This window comes from Stegostoma tigrinum, chromosome 12 (genome assembly GCF_030684315.1).
Source record: "Stegostoma tigrinum isolate sSteTig4 chromosome 12, sSteTig4.hap1, whole genome shotgun sequence".
Taxonomy (NCBI): Eukaryota; Metazoa; Chordata; class Chondrichthyes; order Orectolobiformes; family Stegostomatidae; genus Stegostoma; species Stegostoma tigrinum.
In genome coordinates this window covers 70,671,614-70,697,175 of record NC_081365.1, presented here as the reverse complement: position 1 = coordinate 70,697,175, position 25,562 = coordinate 70,671,614, and the positions used below count along the sequence as shown (strand labels likewise).

Genomic DNA, 25,562 nt, shown 5'->3' with positions numbered 1-25,562 from the left:
CGCGCAAATGTGAAAACAAGTGATATAAGCCTAATATAGGGCATGTACATTCACAAAGTTCATAAACTGACTCACTTTATTGGATTTAAAATACAGCTCCAGCCATTGATGCATTCAACGTTATTCCAAGACAACAGAAGCACCAGGGACCTTGCTTCAATTCCACCCTCGGGTGACTGTCTGGAGTTTGCACATTCTCCCCATGTCTGCTTGGGTTTCCTTAGGGTGCCCTAGTTTCCTATCACTGTCCAAAGATGTGCAGATTAGGTGGATTGGCCATGTTAAATTGCCCATAGCGTGCAGGGATGTGTAATTACGTGTGTTAAAGGGGGACTGGGCCGGGGGGGATGTTCTGAGGGTCGGTGTGGACTTGTTGGGCCAAAGGGCCTGTTTCCACACTGTAGGGATCTATGATCATGAGGGAAAACTGTCAGAAAAAAAAACTATCAATGAACACCATGACACCAACACTTGCCTCATCCTGTATTCCGCTACTGTTTGTCAATTTGTTCCCGTCAGTAATTGTAACAATAATTGATGGTTCCAGAAAGAAAGGATTTCGCCCCTAAAGAAAAGCAAAGGGAAGCATTGAATAATTCGTAATTTTAAAAAAGGCATAAGCTGCTAATTAGCTGACCAATATTGTTACTAATGTGGAGTGCAAGCCAGCTATTATTTACACCATGTTTAGGATCAGTGAAAACATTCAACAACTGTGATACCAACTGTTATGTGCTGCAAGTAACAATAAGTCATCAGAAGATGTTGACTGGTTTACATTCAACTGCTCTTCTCCAGCTTCAGTGCTTTTTCCTAGAAATGAAATTTTATTCTGCAAAATGCAGGATTTCTATGCAAGAGAGCTCATGGCAGACCCAGCGACTTGAGGGGTAGCACTCAGACCGAAAGGTCTGGCTTCAAGACTCACATGCTACAATCACCACATTCAAGTAATCAAACTGTACAAAGCAGTTTGGTAAGGTTGTGGACTTGAAACATTATCTCTCCCCACTGAGGTGCCAGATAAAAATGACAGAATTTATACAGTACATAAGGACATTCAGCCTACCATGTCTGCAGTAGCTCTCGAAATCAGTACCTCACTTAGTGCCACTGGTAGACCAGGGAACCAATGATCAGAAAACAAAGGTAATGTGTCAAAGACATGGTGCAAATCAGGATATGGGCAGCAGAGCTCACATGAACATAGCTTACTGGGAGGGTAGATGGCTGGTGGCTAGAATGGGCAATAATCAGTGTTCAAAGGACAGCTAAATCAGGGATACGAACATGCAAAGGAAGAAATTATTTTATGTTAAACACTCTCTTACAACTTTCAGTCACAAAAAATTTTACTTCAAGATTCAGGATTTTCAGTGAACTGGGTTCCTTTGGAATTCTTTACTACAGATTGCTGTGGAGGCTCAGACAGAGTACGCTTCACAGTAGAGTTGAGTAGATTTCTGATTACCGGCTAATGAAGACAGTGCAACGAAAAAGCACTGAAACATTTCATCAGCCACGATCATATGAAAAACAGGCCAGGTTTAACAGGCTGTGTGGCTTACACCTGCTCCTATTTTCCTAACAGCTGCACCATGTCTAAATTAGGCTGTTTGTGCAGAGGCTCGTGCTCCCATAGTGCAGCAATGTTGCATGCTTAAACACCAGTCCGTACTCCAACTGCATTGGATGCACTGTCAGAGCAAAGGCATACCCCTATCAGCAATAGATCATTCAGTACAGGGAGTTTAGAATGGCAAGCGGCATCCATGCCAGAAGCCTGACAGCAAGAAAACGACAATGGGTTGACGATAAGGGGAAAATAAACAGAAAAAAGCAGACACACGGTCCTTCAAAATACAAATAATCACCAAAACATGCACAGGCACTCACTCTACTAAGTATTTAATTCAGAATACCTGAAGATTTTTACTTTTTTAAACAAATCACTGACTTGCGTAGGCTAGTCCACTAAATGAATGAATTGAGCATATAGCAATGACTGCTCAAACCCAGCCATCGAATTTGACTGCCACAGAAGATATTAATACCCCATAATATGAATTTGTAGAAGGCTGGGAGGAAGAGGGGAGGACAGTTACCTTTGATCAGAGAAAATCTAGAACAGGAGAAGGTTTCAGGTTCAGTGAATGTGCCTTACAATTTCATTGATCATGACAGCTTCTCAATCAAAATTTCCATTCCCTCTCAATGAACTGACACCATCATTCCCCAAATAATAATCTCCCCATATCAAATGATATTTCCTCTGTGGTCTGCTGCAGCAGCTATTTCAAAATATTCACAACCACCTATCAAAAAGAGAATGGATTTTTTGCTTGAATTTACTTTTAGGAACTCTACAACTTATTTCTAAAGTTGCCCCATATTTTCTGGTCTTTCCTTGACAGAAGAATCATTCTCTATTTTCTTCATGATTTTCATCACCTTTGACTTCAAAGGATCGGTCATCTCAGGTATGACTGTACTTTCTGCAAGGTCAATATATGGAACCACACAAGACCTTCCAACCCAGCATTTTTCACCAACCTTGAGTTATCCAATTAGATCTACTCAGCTGCTCCTACTCCATAGCCCCTGCAGCTCCTCTTGTTCAAATCTAATGAAAAGAACCACTGTTGAAAATTAAATCAACACTAAAAAGTGGTTAGTATTCACCAAGCTTCCAGTACTATGCCCACATTCACACTGCTTTAGAGGATTAATGGCGATACACTTCGCCTCATTTATTACTCTTCGTAATCCCAAAAGCAAGTCACCCAAAGCTTCCCTGTCCATTTTGTCTTTCAGGATTGTATCAACAAGCTCTTCCTTGCTTGGGTCCTGACAGGCAACCTGACCTTTCATTCTAGTGTTTACTGGATCTGCATGGATATCTCGTTTCAAACATTTAGGGACAAGTAGTAGTCTGCTAATAAATGTTACTACAGCAAGTGTGGAGGTGGCAATTGTTAAGGTAGGATCCAAGAAGGCACCTCCAGCCACAGACTATGCACCAAAGCCTTGAGGCACATTATAACACCCAGGAATTCCAGGCCATGGCACAAAGCACTGCAGCTAAGCTAGCTTCTGACATATCTTATCAGGATAATGGGGAACACTACTAGCAGATTAGGTAAGAATGTTGCCCTACTTTTAGGATTGACAAATTGAACTGGAGGATCAAGGCTCATAAAAGGATTTCCACATTCCCAGTCTAATTTCTCACCTATAAGCAACATACAAACATAGAAAACAGGAGGAGTAGGTCAATTTGCTCACTGACCTTGCTCCATCATTCAACACCTTCACGGCTGATCATCCAACTCAGTACCCTGATAATAAAATGTGAGGCTGGATGAACACAGCAGGCCAAGCAGCATCTCAGGAGCACAAAAGCTGACGTTTCGGGCCTAGACCCTTCATCGTTGAAACAACTCAGTACCCTTCCTGATTTTGCCCCATACCTTTGATCCCTTTAGCTCCAAGAATTGTATCTAATTCCTTCTTGAAAACATTCTAACTTTTGGCCTCACGTGCTTTCTGTGGCAAAAAAATTCCACCAGCTCATCACTCCCTGGGTGAAGAAATTTTTCATCTCAGTCCTAAATGTCCCGAATCATATCCTTAAACTGTGACCTCAATTCTGGATAATGACATCATGCAATCACATCGGAGTCCACAATTGCACTGATGACAACCAGCCACACCTCTCACTCACCATCACCACCACCCTCCATTGGTTATGATTCTTAATACCTAGCATCGTTACCAACAGTAACTTACTCCAATTAAACACTGAAGATTAAAGCCAGGACTTTGACCCTATCCCCACACAGTTCCTAGCCATGATTCCAGCCACTGCAACATTCTACCACCAGTCATAAATCTATTTGACATTGAGCTTTTGATGATCACCTCCATCATCTTACCCATCCTCTGTCCTTGGCTCTGACAGTCTCCTACCATAATCCTCTTGAAGCTTACTTCCCCCCAACTCAACTACTCCAACTTGTCAGTGCGCCTTCTATCCTGTGAGGTTCTGAACACAGCTGTCTGCATCCTGACCCCAAATACTGTTTATACAGCACCTTTCCCTGATCTAATTATATTCCTATCCAGAAATAGCTCAAAATTATAATTTGCATCCGTGTCAGAAACTCAAGGCCTTGCCTTATCTAGCTCTATAACCTCGAGTCCCTCAACCTGGAACTCTTCCCTTATCCCTCCTTCACTCCACCACTGGCAGTTGTTTTTAAGCTGTCCAAGGCCCAAGCTCTGGAATTCATTTCACTTTCCTGGAAATCTTTACTACACTCATTGACCAAATTTTGGTTACATTTCCCAAGCTGGTTCAATGTTAAGTTGTCCATAAAATGTGAAACCACAAGCTTTGATTTAAACTGAAGATCAAAGAGCAGGTCTTTGGATCACGATTAGTTATAGACAACAGCCGGTTCCAATTCCCTGGTGTTGTCAACGGCTTAATGAGGAAGTTGAAAAGTGTTGCTAATTTGCCTCTGTGCTCAAACATTCCTTGGCAATCTGGTCTAATGGTTTAACAAATCAGATGGGGACTAGATTCACCTTAATGAAGGAGGTGGTAATTTGTCATAGGACTGCAAGCTCCAAGCCAGAATACAGGTTAACATTTTAATCTATGCTTGAAAAGCTTGCCAATATCCCTCCAAGGCCTAATTTTAATTATTCCCATCCATGCAGGTGATCTGATCGAGGATGGTCAATTAGATGTGTTTGACAAAATGTGCCAGTCATGAGAAGATAGGGCGCACAGCCTACATTTCTGCATCACACATGCACTGAAGCTCGTATCACATTACAAATTTTGTGGTTGACAAAATGTAGTTTTGACTTGACAGCAGCATCCTGTTAGTGGAGAAAACCACTTGAGCTTTTACTGCAAAGGAGCTGCATGACGGAGTTGGATGATTCATAAGGTGCATGCAAGCATCACAGCAGAGTGTTTCACCATTCAACATATCTCTGCTCTCACTCTCCCAATTCCACATCTCCTCTTTTCACTCATTTAAATCAACTTAATCTCCTCCAATCACAAAAGGTTATTGATGTTGTTGAAGAAAAATTGAATTCCACTTGTTACACACTTAAAACTCTATCTAGAAAATGATCACAAGTGAGGCTTGACTCAAATAATTCAGTCCTGGGACCCCTTTTTGGAAGTTGCTGAAATAGGGAAAAGTAATTGCTGCATTCCCAAGCTGTTCACCAGCCATATGAAGCCAAACACAGATCAGTCTAAGCTACAGGCTTCATATCTAACCCCAGCATCCAGAGCAAACAGCCAGAGAGAGATAACCAGAGACCTACATGCACCTTACAGGGACCAACGTGAATTTTTCTGCATCACTAATTTAGCAACTCAGTCTGTTTCCTTGGATTAGGTTTAATGAAGCACACAAAACAGCAGGAAGTCCTTATGTGACAGACTTCTTGGTCTGCTGGACTTCTCAGCTGCGTCAACAATCATTTAATCACCACCTCCCATGCTGAATGCCATTCGTCTTACCATGATCACATTCACTGACTAAGCATGCTCAGGGGCTTAGATACTGCAGCAGACATCACTCAGAAACTAAATTAGGAATGCAACGCTCAATTGATATTTCATTAAAGGTACAAACCAACCAAGAATAATTCAACACAAATCTTGGCAGTAAAGCTTCAAAGCCTCCTTTGCTTCCAAGCAGTAGCACTCAAAAGGCCTGGTGTCTGACCTACCATCATCTTCTGCAGTCTTGTTTTAAAGAAATTGTGTTTTCAACAAAGTCTCAACATGACAACCTACTGATGGCACAAGATCCTTTCCAGACATCTAATTCATAAATTAAGCAATTCTATTTTTAACTCACTCAGATCAAATGCAACTTGTCATTCCAGCTATTCAGTCAACCAGCATATTGTGCTTCAGTAACCAAGGTTTTCCATTAAATTTATTCTTTAATGGCCTCAGATTTCTATACAGTAAGGCCAATTTGATATTATACACTACCCTTCTGCTGAAAATTAAACACAGCAAGCAAGGATGCAACCCACACAATAGAGAATTATGCTTACAATTTTATGCCAGTGAACCAGTATGCAGCACATTAATGTCCCAACGCATTACTTCAAGGAGGAAGCATGTTTGCAAAGTTTTCCACACAGCAAACTGCTGACCTCAGCTGGGCTCTTGCAGAATCACTGCTTCTCTGCAGGACAAAAGACAAACATCAGCTGCATGCATCCCAGCAGCCAGCTGAGAATATATCAGAATTGATAGACAGGCCATCTGACCATTCAGCAATAGTGGGAGATGTGGGGTGGGGTTTGTAAGTTAGTTAAAAAGTTTTGGGAAATTAAACAGAAAAATGATTTTTGTCACATTTACTGTGTTGATATTATGGATGTTAAGACTTTAAACTTGATAAGGTTTGAGGCATCTGTGCTGCATTCCAATTTTGCTATTTACTTTCTAAATTAAGTCTTAAATCATTCTTCCTTAGTGTCACATTTTCTAGGAGACATTAAATTAAGACTATTTCTAAGACCAGTTTAAGAGATCCCCTGGCATGGTTACATTGTTTAAAAACACTGGCACTCTCCTTGGTATCCTAACCAATAGCTAGCTCACTAAAACATCACTGAAACCAATTATCTGGCAACGACATTATTGCTGCTTGCTGAACCAAGGGGTGCACAGAACTGATATTCACATGTACCCGTATTACAGCAATGGATAAATTTCAAATGCTTTGACACAACTCAAGGGCACGAAAATGTTTACTTATTTTAAATCGCACAGGACATGGGCATCATTGGCAAGTCAGTATTTATTGCCCACACTGTTGCCCTGATATGGTCATAGGAACATGTCTCTTCTAAATGCATACACCCACTTTATAATTTATTCCTATTTGTGAGTATGGCTTCCACACTTTTAAGTGAATAAGCATTTCCCTGCTTCTGTAGGCCAGACTCAAACTTTAATTTATGACATCTGAAGAGCTAGGCTTCACACCAGTGAAAGGGTTGTTAATTGATCATACAATTTTTGCTTTTAATAGATCTCAAAATCAAATCCACTTACCTTTCTGTATTCCATGGAATACAGTCTCATTTAAGCAACTTCTGCTCATAATCTAACACTTGGCACCCTGATAGCATTTATGGGAATGTACACGACACTCTAAGCAAGGTCATTGGTAAGGTGTTCTGTCCATGTTTTATTAGTTCAGCTTTGCAAAGCCGCAGCAAAATATATTCACATTTATACGTACCTATCCGGCTTCAATTTGTATCTTACATATTCTAACCTTTGATACATAAAGTCCACCACTACATATTTTTAATGTTTTTCAAGCTGATTAATTTTAGTGATTTACACAAACGAACCCCAAATCTCCACTGTTGATAATTTTACCACACCTAAAAATTCAGGTCTACACTTCTACGGTCTAAAATAGATGACCTCACATTTAAGTGCAGAGGTCATTTTGCCATTGTGCCCAACGAATCTACCATCGTTTCCTTGAAAGTTGCGCCTGTGTCTACACTATATCTGTGTCTTGAAAATTCCTCTCATTGTTCAATTTGACATGGTTCTCTTGCATATCCAGATATTAATGTGAATAGTTGGTGCTCCAAAATCTATACTTGTAGGACACAATTGGTTATATACTTCAATTTGAATGAAGTATAATTATCTACATTCTAAGCAATATTCTGAACATCTTCCCTCAGTGTGGCTCGAAGGTGATAACTGTTTTAAGCAGCAGTTACAGCAAATAACTTGGAAGATGAAACTAAACAACTGCATGAGGGACAAAGGAACCTAAGAATGGTAACTACGTTGGAGGGGTCTGGAAGGATAAACATCATAGCATTGGGACAAAAGCACATTTTTCTAGTCACAAATTGCTGCAAAAACTCAGCAGGTCTGGCAGCATCAGTGGAGGCAAAGCAGGGTTAATGTTTCGGGTCAGTGACCCTTCCTCAGAATGAACATTAATTCAGTAATGACAACTGCATCAGTCTACACAGCATAACTACACTTCAGGTGTTGCAATGTATGTGACATATTCTACTTAGAAGTAGTTTCTAACAAGTTAAATCAAAATGATATTTGGGATCACAGACTCATACATTTCCAAACACATGAAGTCAAGAATGCCTTAATGACTGGAACCTGTGTTTTAAAGCAGTAAAACAGCTTGCAATTACGAGCTCCTCCCATGACTTACTGTGACAATGCATGGTATATCTGTGTGTTATAGAAAATGCCTCACGTTGATTTGATTCTTGATTTGGACGGCATTGTTACTATTACAGTGTTGGGATTCGTCAATGCCAGATTTAGCATTGAACTCTCCACTGCCAACTCAGGTTGGGGGAAACCGGGTAAGGAAGTAGAGTCAAGACCAAAACCTACTTTCAATTAGTACTGGGTGAGTGCTTGCAGGGCATTTAATTAAGCCAATCTTGGACTCAGCTATGAAAATCTTTCTTCCTCTCCATGGTGGGCAAATAACCTATCACCTATCTAACTAAACTGTTGACAGCATTCTGGACAAGATTCAGAAAGCAGTGAAAACGAACAGAGGCAGTTCCTATCTCAGCTTAATTCACAAAATAAAAATCAAACCAGGGATCAGAAAGCCATTTAGTCCTTCCAGCCTGTTCCTTCAGGGGACAAGAATCATAGGTGCTCTGAAAAACGTTTAAAATGTAAAACACAAATCTAACCAGGCATTTCACAACACATGCATTGCCAGACAAACAAATTTATTTCTTCCTGATTTGACCCTCCAAATAATTATTCCAAATAACTCCGAAACTTCAAGGCAGAATTGGGATAAGAAAAACAGTGCTTTAACAGGATTCAACATTAAAAAAAATTGAAGTTTGAAAAAAAATGGGAGAATAGGGCCCCCTTGTGGCACAGTGGTCATGTCCCTCTGGGGTCATGAAGTCCAGGTTCAAGTTCCAGAAGTGTCTTAACATCTCTCAGCAGGTTGATAAGGAATAATAAGATACAAGCTGCCAAAATTTCTGAAGAACAGCGATCAAGTCACTTTTCAGAGAGAATAAGCATCCTACAGACGTTCAACACCACAAAAATTTCAGAAGAGGAATTCAAGAATTCAGTTTTGTCATAGGGACAATTTTGGACATTTCTGCCGTGGTGCATTTTGTGATTTAAAAAATTGCTGTACTTGATTGCCTTTGAGATTACAAAAATACTAAATTTCAAAGATGACTTGTTCCATTCGTGGGGGTAGGTTTGGTGCCACGCAATGTTGGGCTTAACCAAAAAACAAACTTGGGATCCTGAAAGAAATTCTGTGTAGGCTGAAACTTCAGGAAAATATTATGGATGACAGAATACCTTTTGGGTAGAGACATCATTTACAGACAGGATTTATGCAGAACATTTAACCAAGATAATTCCTCATCAGGCATTTAAACAGAAATCTCAGAATGCTCAGCAAAAATTTACTACTGTTCAAAATAAGGATGGAACGAGAAGAGCAAACTGTGGTCAACAAAGATGATCAAGGAAAGTCTCCAATCTAAGGAAAAACATACAAAACAGCTAAAACTAGCAACTGGCCATAATATTTTTCTTTTAGGAACCAGCAGCTGATGGCTAAAAAGCTAATGAGGGAGAAAACTGATAAGGCAAATTGGTGAGAAATACAAGAATCGACCACAAAAACTTCTACAGGTATACAAAAAGAAAGTAGCTAAAACAAGTGGAAACCTTGGACAGTGCAACTATGAATTTAATCACAGGGAAGTGACATAAAATTTAAACCAATATTCTGCATTAGTTTTCACTGAAGAGGATTTTAAAACAAAACACCTCAAAGATGGGAGTAAATATCTTGTAACTGTCTGTATCAAGAGACGAAATATTTGAGAAACTAACGGGACTAAAGAGTTTTAAAGCAAGTGGAAGCATTGGTCAAAATAGTCCAGAATTCACCAGATTTTGGGACGGTTTCAGTGGATTCAAAAACTGCTGTTATGACATCCATTCCAGGGATGGAGACACTACATAGGAAAGTATAGAGCATCTGTCATTAGGAAAATGTTGGAGTCCTGTATTAAGGAAGGAATAGCAGAACAGTCCACACAGCTAAATGCAGAGAAAACATGGTTTTGCAAAAGGGAATCATGTTTCATAGCAAAGGGGAAACAGTCAATGTAACCCAATTGATTTCTAGCAGCATTCAATAAGGCGCCACATAAAAGTTTATTGCACAAGATCGGAGCTTATGATATTGGAGACAGTATATTGGCATGGTTTGAGGATTGGCTAAGACACAAAAGACAGAATCATAATTAATGAGTCGTTCCAAGTCAGAAAAACTTAGCTAGTGGAAGGCCAAAATCAGTCCTATGGTTTCAATTATTTGCTAGCTACATGAATGATTTGGAGATGGGGGCGGAGAGTACTGCATCTGAATTTGCTGAAGTTACAAAAATAGTTTGGTAGGAATGTTTTAATGAGGACAAGGAATCTACTAGAGGTTATAGACAGGTTGAGCAAGTGGGAAAGAAATTGACAAATTGAATTCAATGTAAAATGTAAGGTCATGCACTTTAGTATAAAGAATCAAAAGAAAGGCTATTTAAATAATGGCCTGAATCCAAAAAAAAAAGCAGCATGAGGAGCACGTTCTTATTCAAGTAACACTTGGTACGGTCATGTAGAAAGCAAGTAAGGCAGCAAATGGAATTCTGGCCTCTATTGCTAGCGGTTGGAGTTTAGAAACACAGAAGTCTTCAGACAAATATACAGGTGTTGGTGAGGCTACACCTGCAGTACTGATTCTTCTATTTAAGGGATGTATTGGCACTGAAGTCAGTTCTAGAGATTCACTAGACATATTCGTTGACGCAGGGGACAATTAACAAGAGTGGTTGACCAGACTAGGCATTATTCATTAGTTTAGAAGAATGTTACATTACCTAATTGAAAAATATAAGATTAGAGGGGGCTTAGCAAGGTAGATGTCGAGAAATTGTTGCCACTACTCAAACCTCAAACTAGTGGACATTACAGAATAAAGGGACACTCATTTAAAACTGAGATGCAAAGGAATTTTTTTCCTCCTCAAGGGAGTAAATGTCTGGAATTCTCTATCTCAGAGTTGTGGAGGCTATACCAAAGTATTAGAGGTTGGTAGGTAGATTTTTGAAATAAGAGGGGGTTGACAGCTATTCCAAGTTATCATAAGAGGAGTCGAAGCCTGGAATAGTTCGGACCTGGTCTTATTAAGTGTGGGGCAGGCTTCGGAGACAAAAGGGCCTTCTCATATCTTTTCTTTAATATGGCAATCACAGCATTTGAACATTTAAACTGTAGGAAATACATTTTGATTCTAACGTTCTCATTGTCAGCAATATTACACTGCGCAGCGAATTATGTATGATAGAATACCAACACTGCAAAACACCACTATCGTATCATGTCATGGCAGAATACAAATTACTGCTGGAGCATTCTATCAACAGAGACAGCCTGAATTCAACGTGAAGATTTCAGTGCTTTTGCCGGGCAGAGTGTGAAGCTATAATTATGTTTGGTCCAACAATGGTATGATTCATTTGAAAAGTGGGATTCAAAAGTTCATTTGGAAGTCTTAGATTTAAACCAGTTAGGACTTGCATTATATACAGCAACATATACTGGAGAAACGTCAGATTATAAAATACTTTGAAGAACCCATAAAGCAATGAAAAGTCACATGCATAACTAAAAACTGATTTTACATTAATGACACATGCGGGTCATTCTGCTATAACCAGTGTTGGTTATAACATGATCGATGAATCATGGACGCTGTTTGGATAATGCAAACTTTCTGTTGTACAAGTATAGAGATTTCCCCACAGCACAATTTTCTATAGCGCAAGGTCACACAAAAATGCAACTATTGCATTATAGGAGAAGGACTTGTATAAGACAAAGTAATTTGCTGTCTTAGTGCATTGGCAAACCCAAGAATACATTTAGAATTACTGGAGAAGAATCTGTACATTGTAAATTAATATTCCTTCGTTCCTGCACAATGTTTAATAATGTCCTTAACATTTAATGATAAAACTTTTGAGAAAATGCTAGGATTATATAAAATGTAGACATCAGCTCTATGAGCTGAAGTGAAAGATTGAAATTTTAAAATATCTTTTGCATTCATTCAAATGAATCGGAGATTTTACAACGACCAGAAATTAAGAAAAATGTGCTTCACCAGTTAAAAGTCAATTTTCAATCAATTTAGTGCACAGAGGAAACTGAACATAGATACTCGTGGAGAACTTAAAGATGCAGTAGAAATATTTTTCACACCATGAGGCACACTGAGGCCGCATTATGAACTCAGGCTTGCAAGGGCAAACTAAGTATGCCTATTTGCTCAAAAAAAACGTACTTCTCAAAAAGAAAACTCACCTAATAGCCAGACTACATGACATCTCACTTCAACCTGATCAACAAGGAAATTTTTTTTTTAAAACAGAAATTTCACTCATTTGTCATTTTATACCCATCACTTCATTTTTTTTAAAAAAGTCAGCTTTTTCCTAATGGGGGAAAACAACAAGGTTTCCCTGCCTTCAAGATTCCAACAGCTAAGAATTTAAACAATGTTGTTAAGCAATGAGTTATTTATCATTTATGGCACTGGGTGCATGTTTTGATTACTGACACCCGAGCACAATGATTAGAGTTAAAATTAGGTTCCTTATCACAATACAGTAACCAAGTCAAGGCTGAGACAATTTGTAATAGTGGCATTTGAATGAACCTCTTTACTGAGTGTTTTAACTCCAATAGTAATTAACTTTTTTTCAAAATGTAACATTGGGTGAAATAATTTCCACAGTGGGAAAAGGAGAGAAGGGACAAAGGAAAATGGAGTTAAAGATCAAAAGTTGCTTGTACAGAAGGCTGGATTGCCTGTCTCAATGTCATATCCGAGCTTTAACAAACATTGATTAAAAGACAATGACATATTTCTACCTAGTTAAATTCATTGTTTTAAATTGCTGAGGGAAACAGAGAACAAAGATCTTAATCTTCATTTCCCCCCATGGAAGGGCAGTCCACAAAAAGGAACACATCAAAACTGCTGCCTTTTCAGTTCTCAGCTTTAACAGGGAGCATCAGCAGTTTCTTACCTTATCCCAGCCAGACCCAGAAGCTTTTCACACTGGTGGACAACAGTGGATGGAAAACAAGGCCCAGCTGAACAAATGCCTCCCTTATACTTAAGCAAAACATTGGGCACAATCAACCCAAAAGTAGTATCAGACACCAAGGTCAAACCTAGGAAACTCATCAACTTAGCACCCATGGCACTTACAGCAGCACAGGGTGGGGGAAGGGGTGGGAGGTGAAGCACACACTTTTGTAGTCCTTCTTAAGCACACTTTACAAACAAAAGGCAATAAATTCACCAAGATAATTACTGATGTTTGAGCAGGAGCAGTCCATTCCAATGTTGTGGGGGGACTCCAATGTACTCCAAACAATCTCTACAGTTTCCTGAGCAGAGATCAGTTAAATCAAGGATCCAAATCTGGATCTTTATTTACAATGCTATTTTGGACATATTTGATAAGCCATCAAACCAACCACTACTCTAAAATAAATTGCCTCTAAGCTTGCCAACTCAAAGGAGCGGCTGAACAAAATTAAATACAACAGTTTCTGTAATCTATGACTATTTTCTCCTCAAACCCCAGTGGAACAGAAATTATTCAAATGGATTGAACATTTAGTTACTAGATATTAAATTACAAGTGCTTTAATGTTATAAATGGGCTGAAAAGCATCAACAGTTGAACACATTTTTAAAAATGAACATGCCTAGAATCCCAATGGCAATTCAATCATTTGAGTGTCTGGACTCTTAGGTGAACCTATATCTTGAAAGAAAGAGTCCATACTTAAATCCCTATTCAGTTAGTATCATTAACAAGAAATTAAATACTTTATCATTCTATTCGAGTGCAAACCACTAGCTGATGCATTTTCACATGGTACATTGTTGACAAGTATAATCACATTACCTTGACTCACCATTACTAAAGAAGCATCTCATTTAATTCTTACATAATTCTTACATCTTCAAAAGGTAAGAAGGGAGCAAAGTAGACCATTCATGGCACCAATGCATGAGTATTTTGCACCTTCCCACACGTAACCATTTTATTAAGCTTGCCCAAAAATTAAACTTGTTTTTTTTAAACTAGCTAACTGAATTTCAGAGACAGGTATGGACCCCAAATTACTCAGGATTATTTTTAAGTGTCATCAGAAATCTCTACCAATGCAAGGGAAAGGGTGAGTTGAAAGTGAACAGAATGCCTCATCCTTCAGAAAACCAGTTAAATGCATGTCTGAGCTGGAATTTAGAATGCTTACTTAGACAAGGAAATGGAGGGCATTCAGACAACGTGTAGGACAAATGCAACAGGAAGAGAGAAGAGAAGAAAATCAAACCCGCTTTGCAGCATTTTAAAGTTACTCAGATCCAAATATGGCTCAATTCACCACAGGATATGTGAAAGGAAGTCAGTGACACAAAAATAAACTCACTTCAGCAGTACTGATACAACAAAATAAAACCTATTTCAGGTTTGCAAGCAATTTTTGCCTGTTTTGCCTTCCAGACTTTCTGGAGGTTTAACAAAATATCACTGATACAAGCACTGCTTCAATTTAATATCATGACGCTAATAATGTCATGACAATATAATAATGGCAAAGCAACACGTTATAAAGCAGGAGACTTGCAAAACTCGCCTTAGTCCAGGCTTTTAGGGTCAGTGGGTGGCTTAAAAATAAATTTGTGTTCTATTAAAAAGCCCTTGCAAGCTCATCACTTATTAGGGGGCCAGCTTAAGACTTAGAGAACCACAAGGTCGAAAATATCACAACTCAGTCGTACCAAGACAGGAATAACTTATTTTAACCCAAATGAAAGAGATTATTTTATTCCATTTTTTCCAAACGCACTTACGGAAGATTAAAAACCTGGAAGTTTGTCCCATTACTTTTGGAAATTGATGGGTCTCACTCAGTGCTGTGATGTTAACTGTGTTGCTCAGACACTTAACTATGAATTTACTCCTATCCAAAATGCTATTGTCTACCAACATTCATATCAATGCTTTCTAAGGTTATTCATAATTAAGAATAGACCACTTTAAACCTTTGCCTTCCATTCTTGTTTTTAACGGAGTGCTGAAACAAAGTCGAAGCATGATGAGAAACAAGATAAATCTGTTATGTCACTTGTACCACAGACTTATAGATCTGTCCTGAACTGGACCTTGTGAATAAGAGAACTGTGTGCCTCTTAAGATTATATCTTTCCCGAGAATGCAGGATAACTAAGTCAACATAACCTGAAAAAGTTAGCATCTTTGAAGCTGCAACGAAAAGAAGTGGCGATCAAGCATTAATTGGTATTTTTGATCGGAGCACAGAAATATACATGAGTTATCTCCTTCAGCCTGATCATTAGCCCAAATCAACTCCAGTGATAGACACAAGAAAACCTTATAAAACTGAAGGTACAAATTTATGAATATGCAAACACACACAAACTAATCTTACCAACTGAAATTCCACTTAAATCAAATTGAGAACAATGCATGAAGGGAAGACATTGGTTTCAGTATTAATCTCAAAATATTTGTGCCCTTAGTTACAATTGCCCCATCACTGTCATCAAATGCAGATCAGCAGAGGTCAACAAGTTCAACAATAACAACTGCTCTACTGAACAATGTACTGACTGACCACAGTAATGCTTGAAAGATCTAAGGAAACTGAAGGATAGAAACCCCAGATGAGCAAGCAGCAGGTCTGAATACGGATTAGGACCAGCGTAGCCTTGGTGGGCCGAACGGCTTGTTCCTGTGCTGTATGGTATTGTGTTATAGTCACCACATATCCCTTTTAAGATCCTTACTTTGGAGGCTGGAAATTTAAGAAATTGGGATAATTCGCTTGTGTGCAAGTAAAAGTTGAAGAACATGGTATAACCATGAAACCTAACACAAAAGTAATATTCAGATCACCCATGTGTTAATCTGCTAAAGTGACTTTAGAAAGAATTATGACATTAACATCACTCCGAATGTAAATTTAAAATTTCAACTCAAGCTTCAATTTTCAGTCAGGTCTAGGAGAATCATGTGGAGTTTAGGAAAACAATTGCAAGCAGAATTTTCACTTCTCCGTGTGACTTGGAAAATGTTTTACTTTACAGCTTTTTAAAAGACTCAGCATCTGGGTACCGTTCTGCTACTGCTTATTGCCTTTAGTAATATTACCAAGCACCCATGACTAATGCAATGCTTCAACTGCAACAATGGGAGCCAGATCACCAAGTGCTTGCATCATCACATGCTTGCTGAACTCTCACTCATCTGATGCTGTTGCATGCTAATATCAATGGGAAGCCTGACGATAACTCTCCAACCCCACAGCCCAGCACATATCACAAACTGAATGAAGGACTGTACTGATCGCTGGTCGCCTCGCTGGGAAAAACTTGCTGACGTGCCAGGAGCTATAAAGGATGAGCTACAATAATCAGTCAAAGAATCACATGGGAATTGCGACAAGATTTTTGACTCAGTCTGGCAATCACTGTTTGAAATCTGGTAAAAGTAGAAAATCTCATTGCTTTTAAAAAGTATGTAAATATACAATTGGAGTGCTGTAATTTACTAGGCCACACATCGGAACTGAAAAGTGGGATCAGGCCAAATAGACTTTGTTCTGGTCAATATGGGAATGATAGAATGAACTGCATCCTTTTGTGTTGTAAATGCCCACGATTCAATGACTAATGGTCCACTGCTCCTGTTATGAAAGGTCGCATCACTCATCGCAGTGGATGTTTGATTCACAATTCTTGGCCACCTCTCCTGTTTGTGTCATACAAAGAAATTAGCCTGCGATGCAAGCACCCATTTAGTGGCCCATGTGGTCTTTCGTAAATTGAAGCATATATGTTCCAAACTGCTGAGCCATGTGACTATGAATTGATTTGATTCTCAAATCCATCCGTATGGTTTCCTGTACTGACAACTGCAAATAGGTAGACGATTATGAGTAGTTTTTATTGCCCCTATATGTGTGGAGGATTTACTTTTTTGTGTTGAATGATTAGATATCTTAGCTTGTGTTAGACATACCTGCCCATAGTTGTCTATTCCAGTAACTAATCTATTTAAATTTAATAAATCAAAGGATGTCCTTAAAGACTGGCCAAGTGTTGATAGTCCTACAGCTTGAAGGTTTTTCAATTCGTTCATGAATGTTGCATGGTTTTCCTTCCAGCCAGCCTGAAAAATAAAACATTTCAATGATGCTTTCTCTGTTCAGAACATTTCCAAATCTTTCATCACAAAGTTGCAGGAAATCAGTTTTCGCAGGACACTGTAGCAAGGCATCATACACATAAAACAGGCATTTGGAAGATTAGTACCTTCACAACATAAATAAGAGTTTCAAGTTTTATAACAGATTCTAATTTTGAACTTCCTTTCCTTGTTCCTTCCAGTCTCCTCCCCCTTGTCCAAAGACAGACTCTTCACTCATGATCCTGTACTTTAGACATTAAGTTTAGGTATGAAATTACAAAACATAGTCTGTATCAGCTTTTATATTGTAAACATTATGAGTCCTTGGCTTACCGTTCACCCAGCTTTCCTCTTTTCTAATGGCCTTGGCATGAAGTTCCATACAAAGCTTTTGCCACTTTTTTAAGCTGACCATGATGATAAACCAAATGCCTCACAGCTGTGCTTTTTTTCACCTCTCCCTCTCTCATTCTAAAGTAAATCTTTCACCAGCACACCCCCATCCCCCAAGTAATGAAGTGTCAAAGGAACATGATCAAGATGCAAACTCTGGAGTACAAGTCAATTTAAGGTGCATTGTCTCTTCCAGAGCACATTAGTCATTCAAAATGCTTAAGCTTTACCAGTTTCTAGAAACAGGTCAATGATGCACAAAGTGACTAACAGGGAACAGAAGCTGGCCATCAAATCTTCAGCTGTCAAAGCTCTAAGATCTGCGAATACATACAATGCACCCCCACCCCTCCATTTAACACCCCACCAGATCTCTTTAGTGTATGAATAGCCATTCGCTCTCACTTCAAAAACCTGTCCCCTAAATGACAGCACTGAGTAGCTTAGCAAGATAGATTTAACACTCCATGCAGCTCAAACATATAAATCTATGCTCACTTCTGCCTTATGAAAAAACTGAAATGAATCATTTCCGAAATAAGTGTTCCACACAGGACTAATCTTTCCTCGAGAAAATCTGGCTACACATCTTTAAACTGCCATTTCCCCTTTTGAAACAAGTCTGGGCATTTGCCTCTGCTGTCCCTCTCTAAGAGGCAAGACGAGTCTACACACTCTTGTGAAAATGAGTCACCAGGGAGATCAAGAGCCACCTCAGCTTTACTACAAAGTCGATTCAAACATCTCAAACTCTCCAACTGAGAATCCACATCTTTTGAACCCCGAGCCCCTTTCCTCTTTAAGTTAAGGTGTGTGTGTGTGTGTGAGACAGAGAGAGAGAGTGAGAGAGAGAGAGAGAGCAAGCCTGGGGCAAAAGGTGGGGGGGTAAATTGGGTAACCACCTCTGCACCTCCCCAAGCCATCCTAAGCAGGAGGAACACGTCGGCCATGTTTAGTTAGGGTACCTGAGTGAAGACGGGGGTGGGGGGGGGGGGGGGGGGGGAGAGAACCTCTCTTCTCAAACACCCGAATGAATTTTTTTTTTAAAAAAACCACAAATGCCCAGAGTGAATGAGGACAGGGTTTTTAATTTTACCTTGATACCGTGCGGTGGGTCATCGAACGTCACCAGCATATACCTGTCTCCCCGGCTGGCAGGGTCCCGGGCCCGCAGCTGTTCACAGGGGGAGAAGAGGGCAGGGGGAGGAGGGGGTGAGAGTAAGATGGAGGCAGAGGAAGGGAGAAGGTGGGGGGGGGGGGGGGAGAGAGATGGTTAAGAAAGAAAAACACCAGTTAGGATCTCATTCGGCGTCAGTGCGGGGGCCTGAGGCCTAGCTCCCCCCCCCATCAACCCCGCCATCATTTCCCACCCAACAACAACCAACCACCCCCCGCCCACCCGATCCTCCTAACGCTCTCAAAAACTCCTAGTCTTCCTTTTTCTTTACCTTCATGAAGGTTTCAACCGCGCCTTTGGCTATGTCCAGGTAGGTGGTGCCCAGATGGGTGCGCTGGCTCATGGAAGCGGACGTGTCTATCAGGAAAAGTAAGATGGGCATGGTGCTGGTGGTGTCAGGGGTGGTGCTGGTGGCGGCGGGTTGAGAGAGAGAGGGGAGTTGAGTGAGAGACACCGGCCGGGGTTAAGTGTATTTACAGGCAAACTCGAGGGTTATCTCCCCCCCGACACTAGGAGACGGCTTTGGGATTGCGGTGGGGGTGGGAGGAAGGTGGTGGTGGTGGTGGCGGGGTGGCTGTCCGAATCGGGTGCCTGTACTCGGGACTCTGCACTCAAGTGGGTGCCTGTTCTCCCAACTTTCTGTAGAGGGGAGACGGAAGGAGGGGCTTTATTATTTCTTTCCGGCACCCCCCCGCCTCACTCGGAGGAAAGGTGGCGGGGGGGAAGGGTTTGAATGGTTGGTGGAAGGAAGCTGTGAGGATCTCTATTCCCCCTTGTGTGTCGTTTTTCCCCCCCCCTTTCTCTTTTTTTTCTTCTCCCTCCCTTTCTTTTTGTTTTCTTTCTCCCCCTCCCTGTCCACCCCGGAGCTGTCCGGGCCGATGCCGTGTCTCTGCCAAGCAGACGGACAGCTTTTCTTTTCCGACCCTCTGCCTGTCCCTCGCTTAAATGCCGCTCCGCACAACTTTCCTTCTCCTTATAACTCCCTGCCCCCCACCAGCCGAGCCCCGACTCCGCCAACACACACACGTTGCGCATGTGACGCGCTCGCTCCACCCCCTTCGCCTTATCCGATTGGTTCGGCGACTTCGTACCTCAACGGCGTGTCATCCCCCGCCGCCCCACCCCCAAAAACCAACCAGTCCCGAGCCCCTTGCTGCGCACGCTCGCGCCGGGTGACCGACACGTCATTCGTTTCGCCTGCGCATGTGCGGCTTTTTTTAAAAAAAAATAGGCATACTCCGATCCCAACCCTGCGCGTGCGTGCTGGGTGCAAAGGCTGTTCATTCCTTGCACCCTCACTCAACTCAATTATCTGGTCCCACCAGCAGGAGCTGCAAGCACTGGTGCACAATCTCCTTCGGGCAGGACAAAATCCAAAACAATCAGGGCAGAGGAAAGCAAATCTCAGACAAATGCAGCAAATAACCCAGGAGGTCAAGCAGGATCAGTGGGAGAGAAAACGAGCGTTCATGTGTCATTAGAATGAGCTTTTATATTGGGACACCCAATTCCATGAATGTTGGATGCCCCAAAGAATTTTGCAACTGCTTAATTCATTTTTGAACCATAATAATATGAGAAATGGAGTGCATGATTGCATAAACAGCAATATGATGATGACCAGACAATATTTTTAGTATTGGTTGGATGATAAATATTGCAAGGACACCAAAGATAATGGTCCCTTTGATACAGAGTCAATTAAGCACTGAAGTGCTCCATGTGCTTTCAGACTCAAAACTGAGTCAGACAATTTCAACTCAAAACTATGCCTCCTTTTTTTGGGGATTCAGTAATTTCGATATGCACCCCCTTTTGATTCACATGTTTCTTTGCTGGCTGATTATCATTTCTTTTTGCTTTACCCCAGCATGCCTTCAATCATTTAATTTCTCCTGCCCTTCTTGAGATCAATCCTCATGTTCCTCCCCAATCCACGCCAAACACTGACCTCTGTTTCTTTATTTGTACATCTTTCAGCTTTCATATTCTAACCTGTTTCTTCACTCAAGCTTGAAAATCCAGCGTATATCCAGATTTTTGGATTTTAACTTCATCTCTGCCAAAAGCATTTATTTAGATTTTTCATTTAATTTTGATGATTGGATATCTTTTGTTGCTCAGATTGACCATGATGATCTGCAAGATCTGCAACTCATGAAGAGTACTTTCCATTGGCGGTTCCTCTCAGACAAGGATGACTCTCTTGCACTTTCAGGATGAGTCCATAGGTCGATGTATAGTTGGATGCAGCTACCACAGGCTCTGTTAGAGATAATGGGAACTGCAGATGCTGGAGAATCCAAGATAACAAAGTGTGAAGCTGGATGAACACAGCAGGCCAAGCAGCATCTCAGGAGCACAAAAGCTGACGTTTCGGGCCTGGACCCTTAATCTCTGATAAAGGGGCCAGGCCCGAAACGTCAGCTTTTGTGCTCCTGAGATGCTGCTTGGCCTGCTGTGTTCATCCAGCTACACACTTTTATCACAGACTCTGTTACACTTGGGACAGAAGATGGCTGCAGGAAGGGGGTGGGTGTGGCATTGATGTGGCAGCATGCTCCTTTTGCCTTTTTCGCCTGGCTTCCACTTTTTCCCAACAGCAAGTCTGGAGGTGCTCGTCGCCTTCTTCGATGCTCCACCTTCGTTTTGGATCTTGTACCAATGATTCCCAGGGGTCTGTGGGAAGGCCACACTTTGCCAGTGAGGCCTTGAGGGTATCCGTGAAGTGCTCCCTCTGTCCATGTGGGGCTCACCTGCTGTTTTGAAGCTGGGAGTAGACCACCTGCTCGGTGAGTCTTGAGCTGGTCAAGCGGATGATGTGCCCCTCCCTTCATAGCTGATCTCGGGTGGTCAGTGCCTCAATTCTGGGAATGTTGGCCTGTTTGAGGACGCTGGTGTTGGTGTGTCTTTCTTCCCTCCAAATTCTCAGGAATGCAGCGTTGGTAGTACTACTCCAAGAGTACTTGGAATTATATCAGATATACAGCGCACGAACGGGCCATTTGACTCAACCAGTATGTGCCAATGTTTACGGAAATTTCTTTTGAATTCCCTATTCAATTTCTTCGATGATCATCTTATACTAAAGGTATCCTAATCAAACTTTTATGAAATATGCTGGAGAAAGGGAGGTGATGTTTTGTAGGTGACACAAGGCTGTGAAAATTGGGCAATATTTTGAAAACCTCAGTGAAGTAAGAAGAATTTAAAAAGAGTGTCTGTTCCTCAATAAGATTCCAATGAAAAGACCACAACATTTCTAAGATAAAGACAGCTGCAATATTGGCTGATCATTATGCATTGTATGAAAGCATAATCTGTGTCAACACATGTGGTTCATTTTTCTATAAATCATTAGGTTTATTTCACAGGAAAAAAAGACCATGTTTGCAGACCCATACAGAAACTGACGTGACAGAAGAATCTAATCGTGAATGGAACATTGGTTATTAGTGAGGGAAATAGCTAAAATGAAAAAACACAGTCATGAGAGGACATGTGAAAATAGTGTTGGAAAATAAACGCTAAAACTGTAATGTAGTGTGTTGGCAGAAACGTGAGCCTTTGCCACATTTACCTGGATCGCTCGTGACAAACCAGCAGCTTTGAATGTATCAGAGTTGACAGCAAGCATTGACCTGGTTAGAGATAATGGGAATTGCAGATGCTGGAGAATCCAGGATAATAAAATATGAAGCTGGATGAACACAGCAGGCCAAGCAGCATCTCAGCAGCACAAAAGCTACATTGACCTGGTTAATCTAGTTACCAAGAATCATTGTTTACTACACATTTCTGCTCACTACTATTTGTTACACAAAACCTTCTTTAACATTGCAAATATTAAAATAACAATGTAACCAAGACGATGACAGTAGGAATTTGCTTTTGTAGTCAGGAAGTGTGCATCATTTATGTCTTAATAATACGTCCCTATTAGTTCCAAAAAAATGGTGACCCCTTCATTTTTATTTTCTGGAGAAAAGAGGCCCAGCCTACTCAAACTTTCCTGGCGTTTATAATGTCACATTTGGGGTATCGTACTTGTGAATTTTATTTTGCTCTTCCCCAATGAATTATATCCTTTGTGTACTGCAGAGGTCTGAACTGTTCAGTGTGCTTTAACCAAAGCATTACATCAGTTTAACATAACTTCCCTATTTTGCAATAACATGCTTATAGCAATGAAGCCCAGTGCTTTGCTTGTTCTTTTCTTAATCAGAGAAACTACCTCTAGTCTTTTTTTTTGCATTTGTACTCCCTGATCATTTTGGTCCTCAATCCTATTACTATTTATTATTCAAGCAGTTTGCAGCTTTTTAAAATTCTTTACACCAAGTGAACACTTCACACTTAATGCTATTGAAATGTATTTGCTAATAATGTGTCAATCCTGTGCAATTATTAATGTCTTCTTGTATTTTATTGCAATCCTCTTTCAGATTATGTGCACCACCCAATTTGGTAGCATGTGCAAATTTAGAAATCGTGTTTCTGACTGCTAAGTATAATTTATTAATGTAAATTGTTGCAAAAACAATTTCCATTGTAAATGTGAATAAAGTTTGCCATTCTCCAGAATTAACTGTTCGTCTACAGGGTACTGCTACAAATAACCAGGAGTTCTTTAAAAAGAGAAGTGGTTTCTTTTATTTCCTGAATGAAATCTTTGTAAAAGTATTGGTAACAGGAAAAGGATTGTTTGACTGATATCAGGAAGCATCCATTCGGGGTATAAAGGTGAAATACTTCGATAATCGACATGTTGAGAGATCATTGGTGCTAACATGGGAGAATAATGGTTGAAGGCGGGATATCACCTGAAACATCCAGAAACACATACGACCGGATTTGGCAATCCCAGTGTGGATTTAATTAGGGTGACCAGATTGAATGAAAAATTGGGACTCTCTTGTCACAATGTCCCAGCATCCCAACAATTTCCCCAAAAATGTCTCAATGCCCCAATTTTCACCCTTGCTGGAACATAAACTGGGTCTGGATGAACGGAAGAGAATGTATACAATGTCATATTTCTTCTAGTTAACACCCATCATATCATATTGCATTGTTTGCAGCAGATTGGTTTGCCTTCCCCCACCTCACACCCAACTTGCTGTGTCCAATTGAATTGTCACATTTGTTTTGGTATCAACAATGTAATTATTGATGACAACTTTTAAAATAATCTACCGAATATTGACAACTCAGGCTACACGGCTTTCAGGTATCTTTCACCACCAGGGTCCAGGTTTGATACTAATCACAGAATCCATTCAGAGCGGAAAGAGGCATTGAGTCTGGGGAGTCTGTACCAACTCTCTGAAGGGGATCCCACCCAGACTCTTACCCTATTCCCATAAGCCAGCAATTTACCATGCCTTAACTACCTAGCCTACTCATCCTTGGATACTACGGGGCAATTTAGCATGGCCAATCCACCTAGCTTTCACATGTTTGGACCGTGGGAGGAAACCCAAGCACCCGGTAGAAACCAACACAGACAGAGGGAAAACGTGCAAAGTCCTCAGTCACTCAAAACTGGAATTGAACCTGGGTCACTGACGCTGTGAGGCAGCAGTATTCACCACTGAGCCACCCAGTCAGTGAATGAAAACTTTTCTTTATCCTGTCTTTGTGTATGTATAAGGTCGAGATTGATAGACTCCTGATTACTACTGGCGTATATGGTCATGAGGGAGGTGTGATTAAAAGGCATTCAAGTTGTTGATCAGCCATGATCATATTGAATAGTGGGGCATGGCCTACTCCTGTTTCTCTGTTTCTATTCCTCTTTGATGTAGTCGTAGCGTCTGTATTTATGGTATCGGAACACACACAGCGGTTATAACATGTCCAAAGAGATTAACTAAAAAAAACAACACCCCGGTCCAGATATATTCCAGATGTTATCACATAATCTTCCACATCCAAATAATTCACAGCCTAGGCTCCCACCATTGATTGTTCAACATATCGTTCATCACAAACTCCTACTACAAAAGTAATGAATTCTACTTTTTGTTTTACCTTTTCATTCTGTTGCTAACGTTAACGTTTGCACCCTGAATTCCTCAGTCCACAGTCACTTACCACTCTAAATGCAAAAGTCTGGCCCGATAGCCTACAGTTACCATAGGACTCTCCTGCTGGGTGCGATGGTGCAGCCTCGACAAGTTTACAAACAGCTATTACAAATGTAGATCATAGTATTTCTGAAAGATGAACCTGAAACTGAGTGGGTGGGAAAACATGATATTTGTAACCATCCATTTCCAACGTGCAGACTGTGACGGAAAGACTGAAGCATACATTAGAAATGCTGGAAGAAATAAAAAGCAGAACGTTAGAATCCGACAAAACTGATACAAGCTGAAAATCCAGTTACAATGCTGGCAATTTATTTAAGGGAAAGAGAGAGTCGAACTTTTATACCGCTATGAATTATTCACAAATCGCTGCTCCTCCACTTCCGGGGGAAGTATTTTCCCCGCGACACCCGGAGGACAGGTTTCGCGGCTGCACCGTGTCGAGGCATTTCCGGCGCTGCGCGGTGGTGGGTGCGCAGTGT

The 25,562-nt window shown here is 40.7% G+C and overlaps 1 protein-coding gene across 6 annotated transcripts in view; it reads right to left on the bottom strand.

Moving 5' to 3' along the window:
* The window catches only part of ints6 (integrator complex subunit 6), an 80,973-nt gene extending 61,176 nt beyond the window's left edge, over window positions 1-19,797 (bottom strand). For 2 of the 6 annotated variants that reach the window (XM_048540508.2, XM_048540509.2), the window contains exons 1-4: window positions 19,260-19,796; window positions 18,908-18,985; window positions 17,251-17,400; window positions 476-565 (exon numbers count right to left, since the gene is read on the bottom strand). In XM_048540508.2, coding sequence (XP_048396465.1) covers window positions 476-565; window positions 17,251-17,400; window positions 18,908-18,985; window positions 19,260-19,370 — 429 coding nt within the window. In that variant the 5' untranslated portion in view covers window positions 19,371-19,796. Of the gene's footprint in view, window positions 1-475; window positions 566-6,099; window positions 6,239-17,250; window positions 17,401-18,907; window positions 18,986-19,259 lie in introns of those variants that run through there. The other 4 variants (XR_009446569.1, XM_048540505.2, XM_048540506.2 and 1 more) reach the window with 4 other exon arrangements.
* Window positions 19,798-25,562: the final 5,765 nt, after the last annotated feature.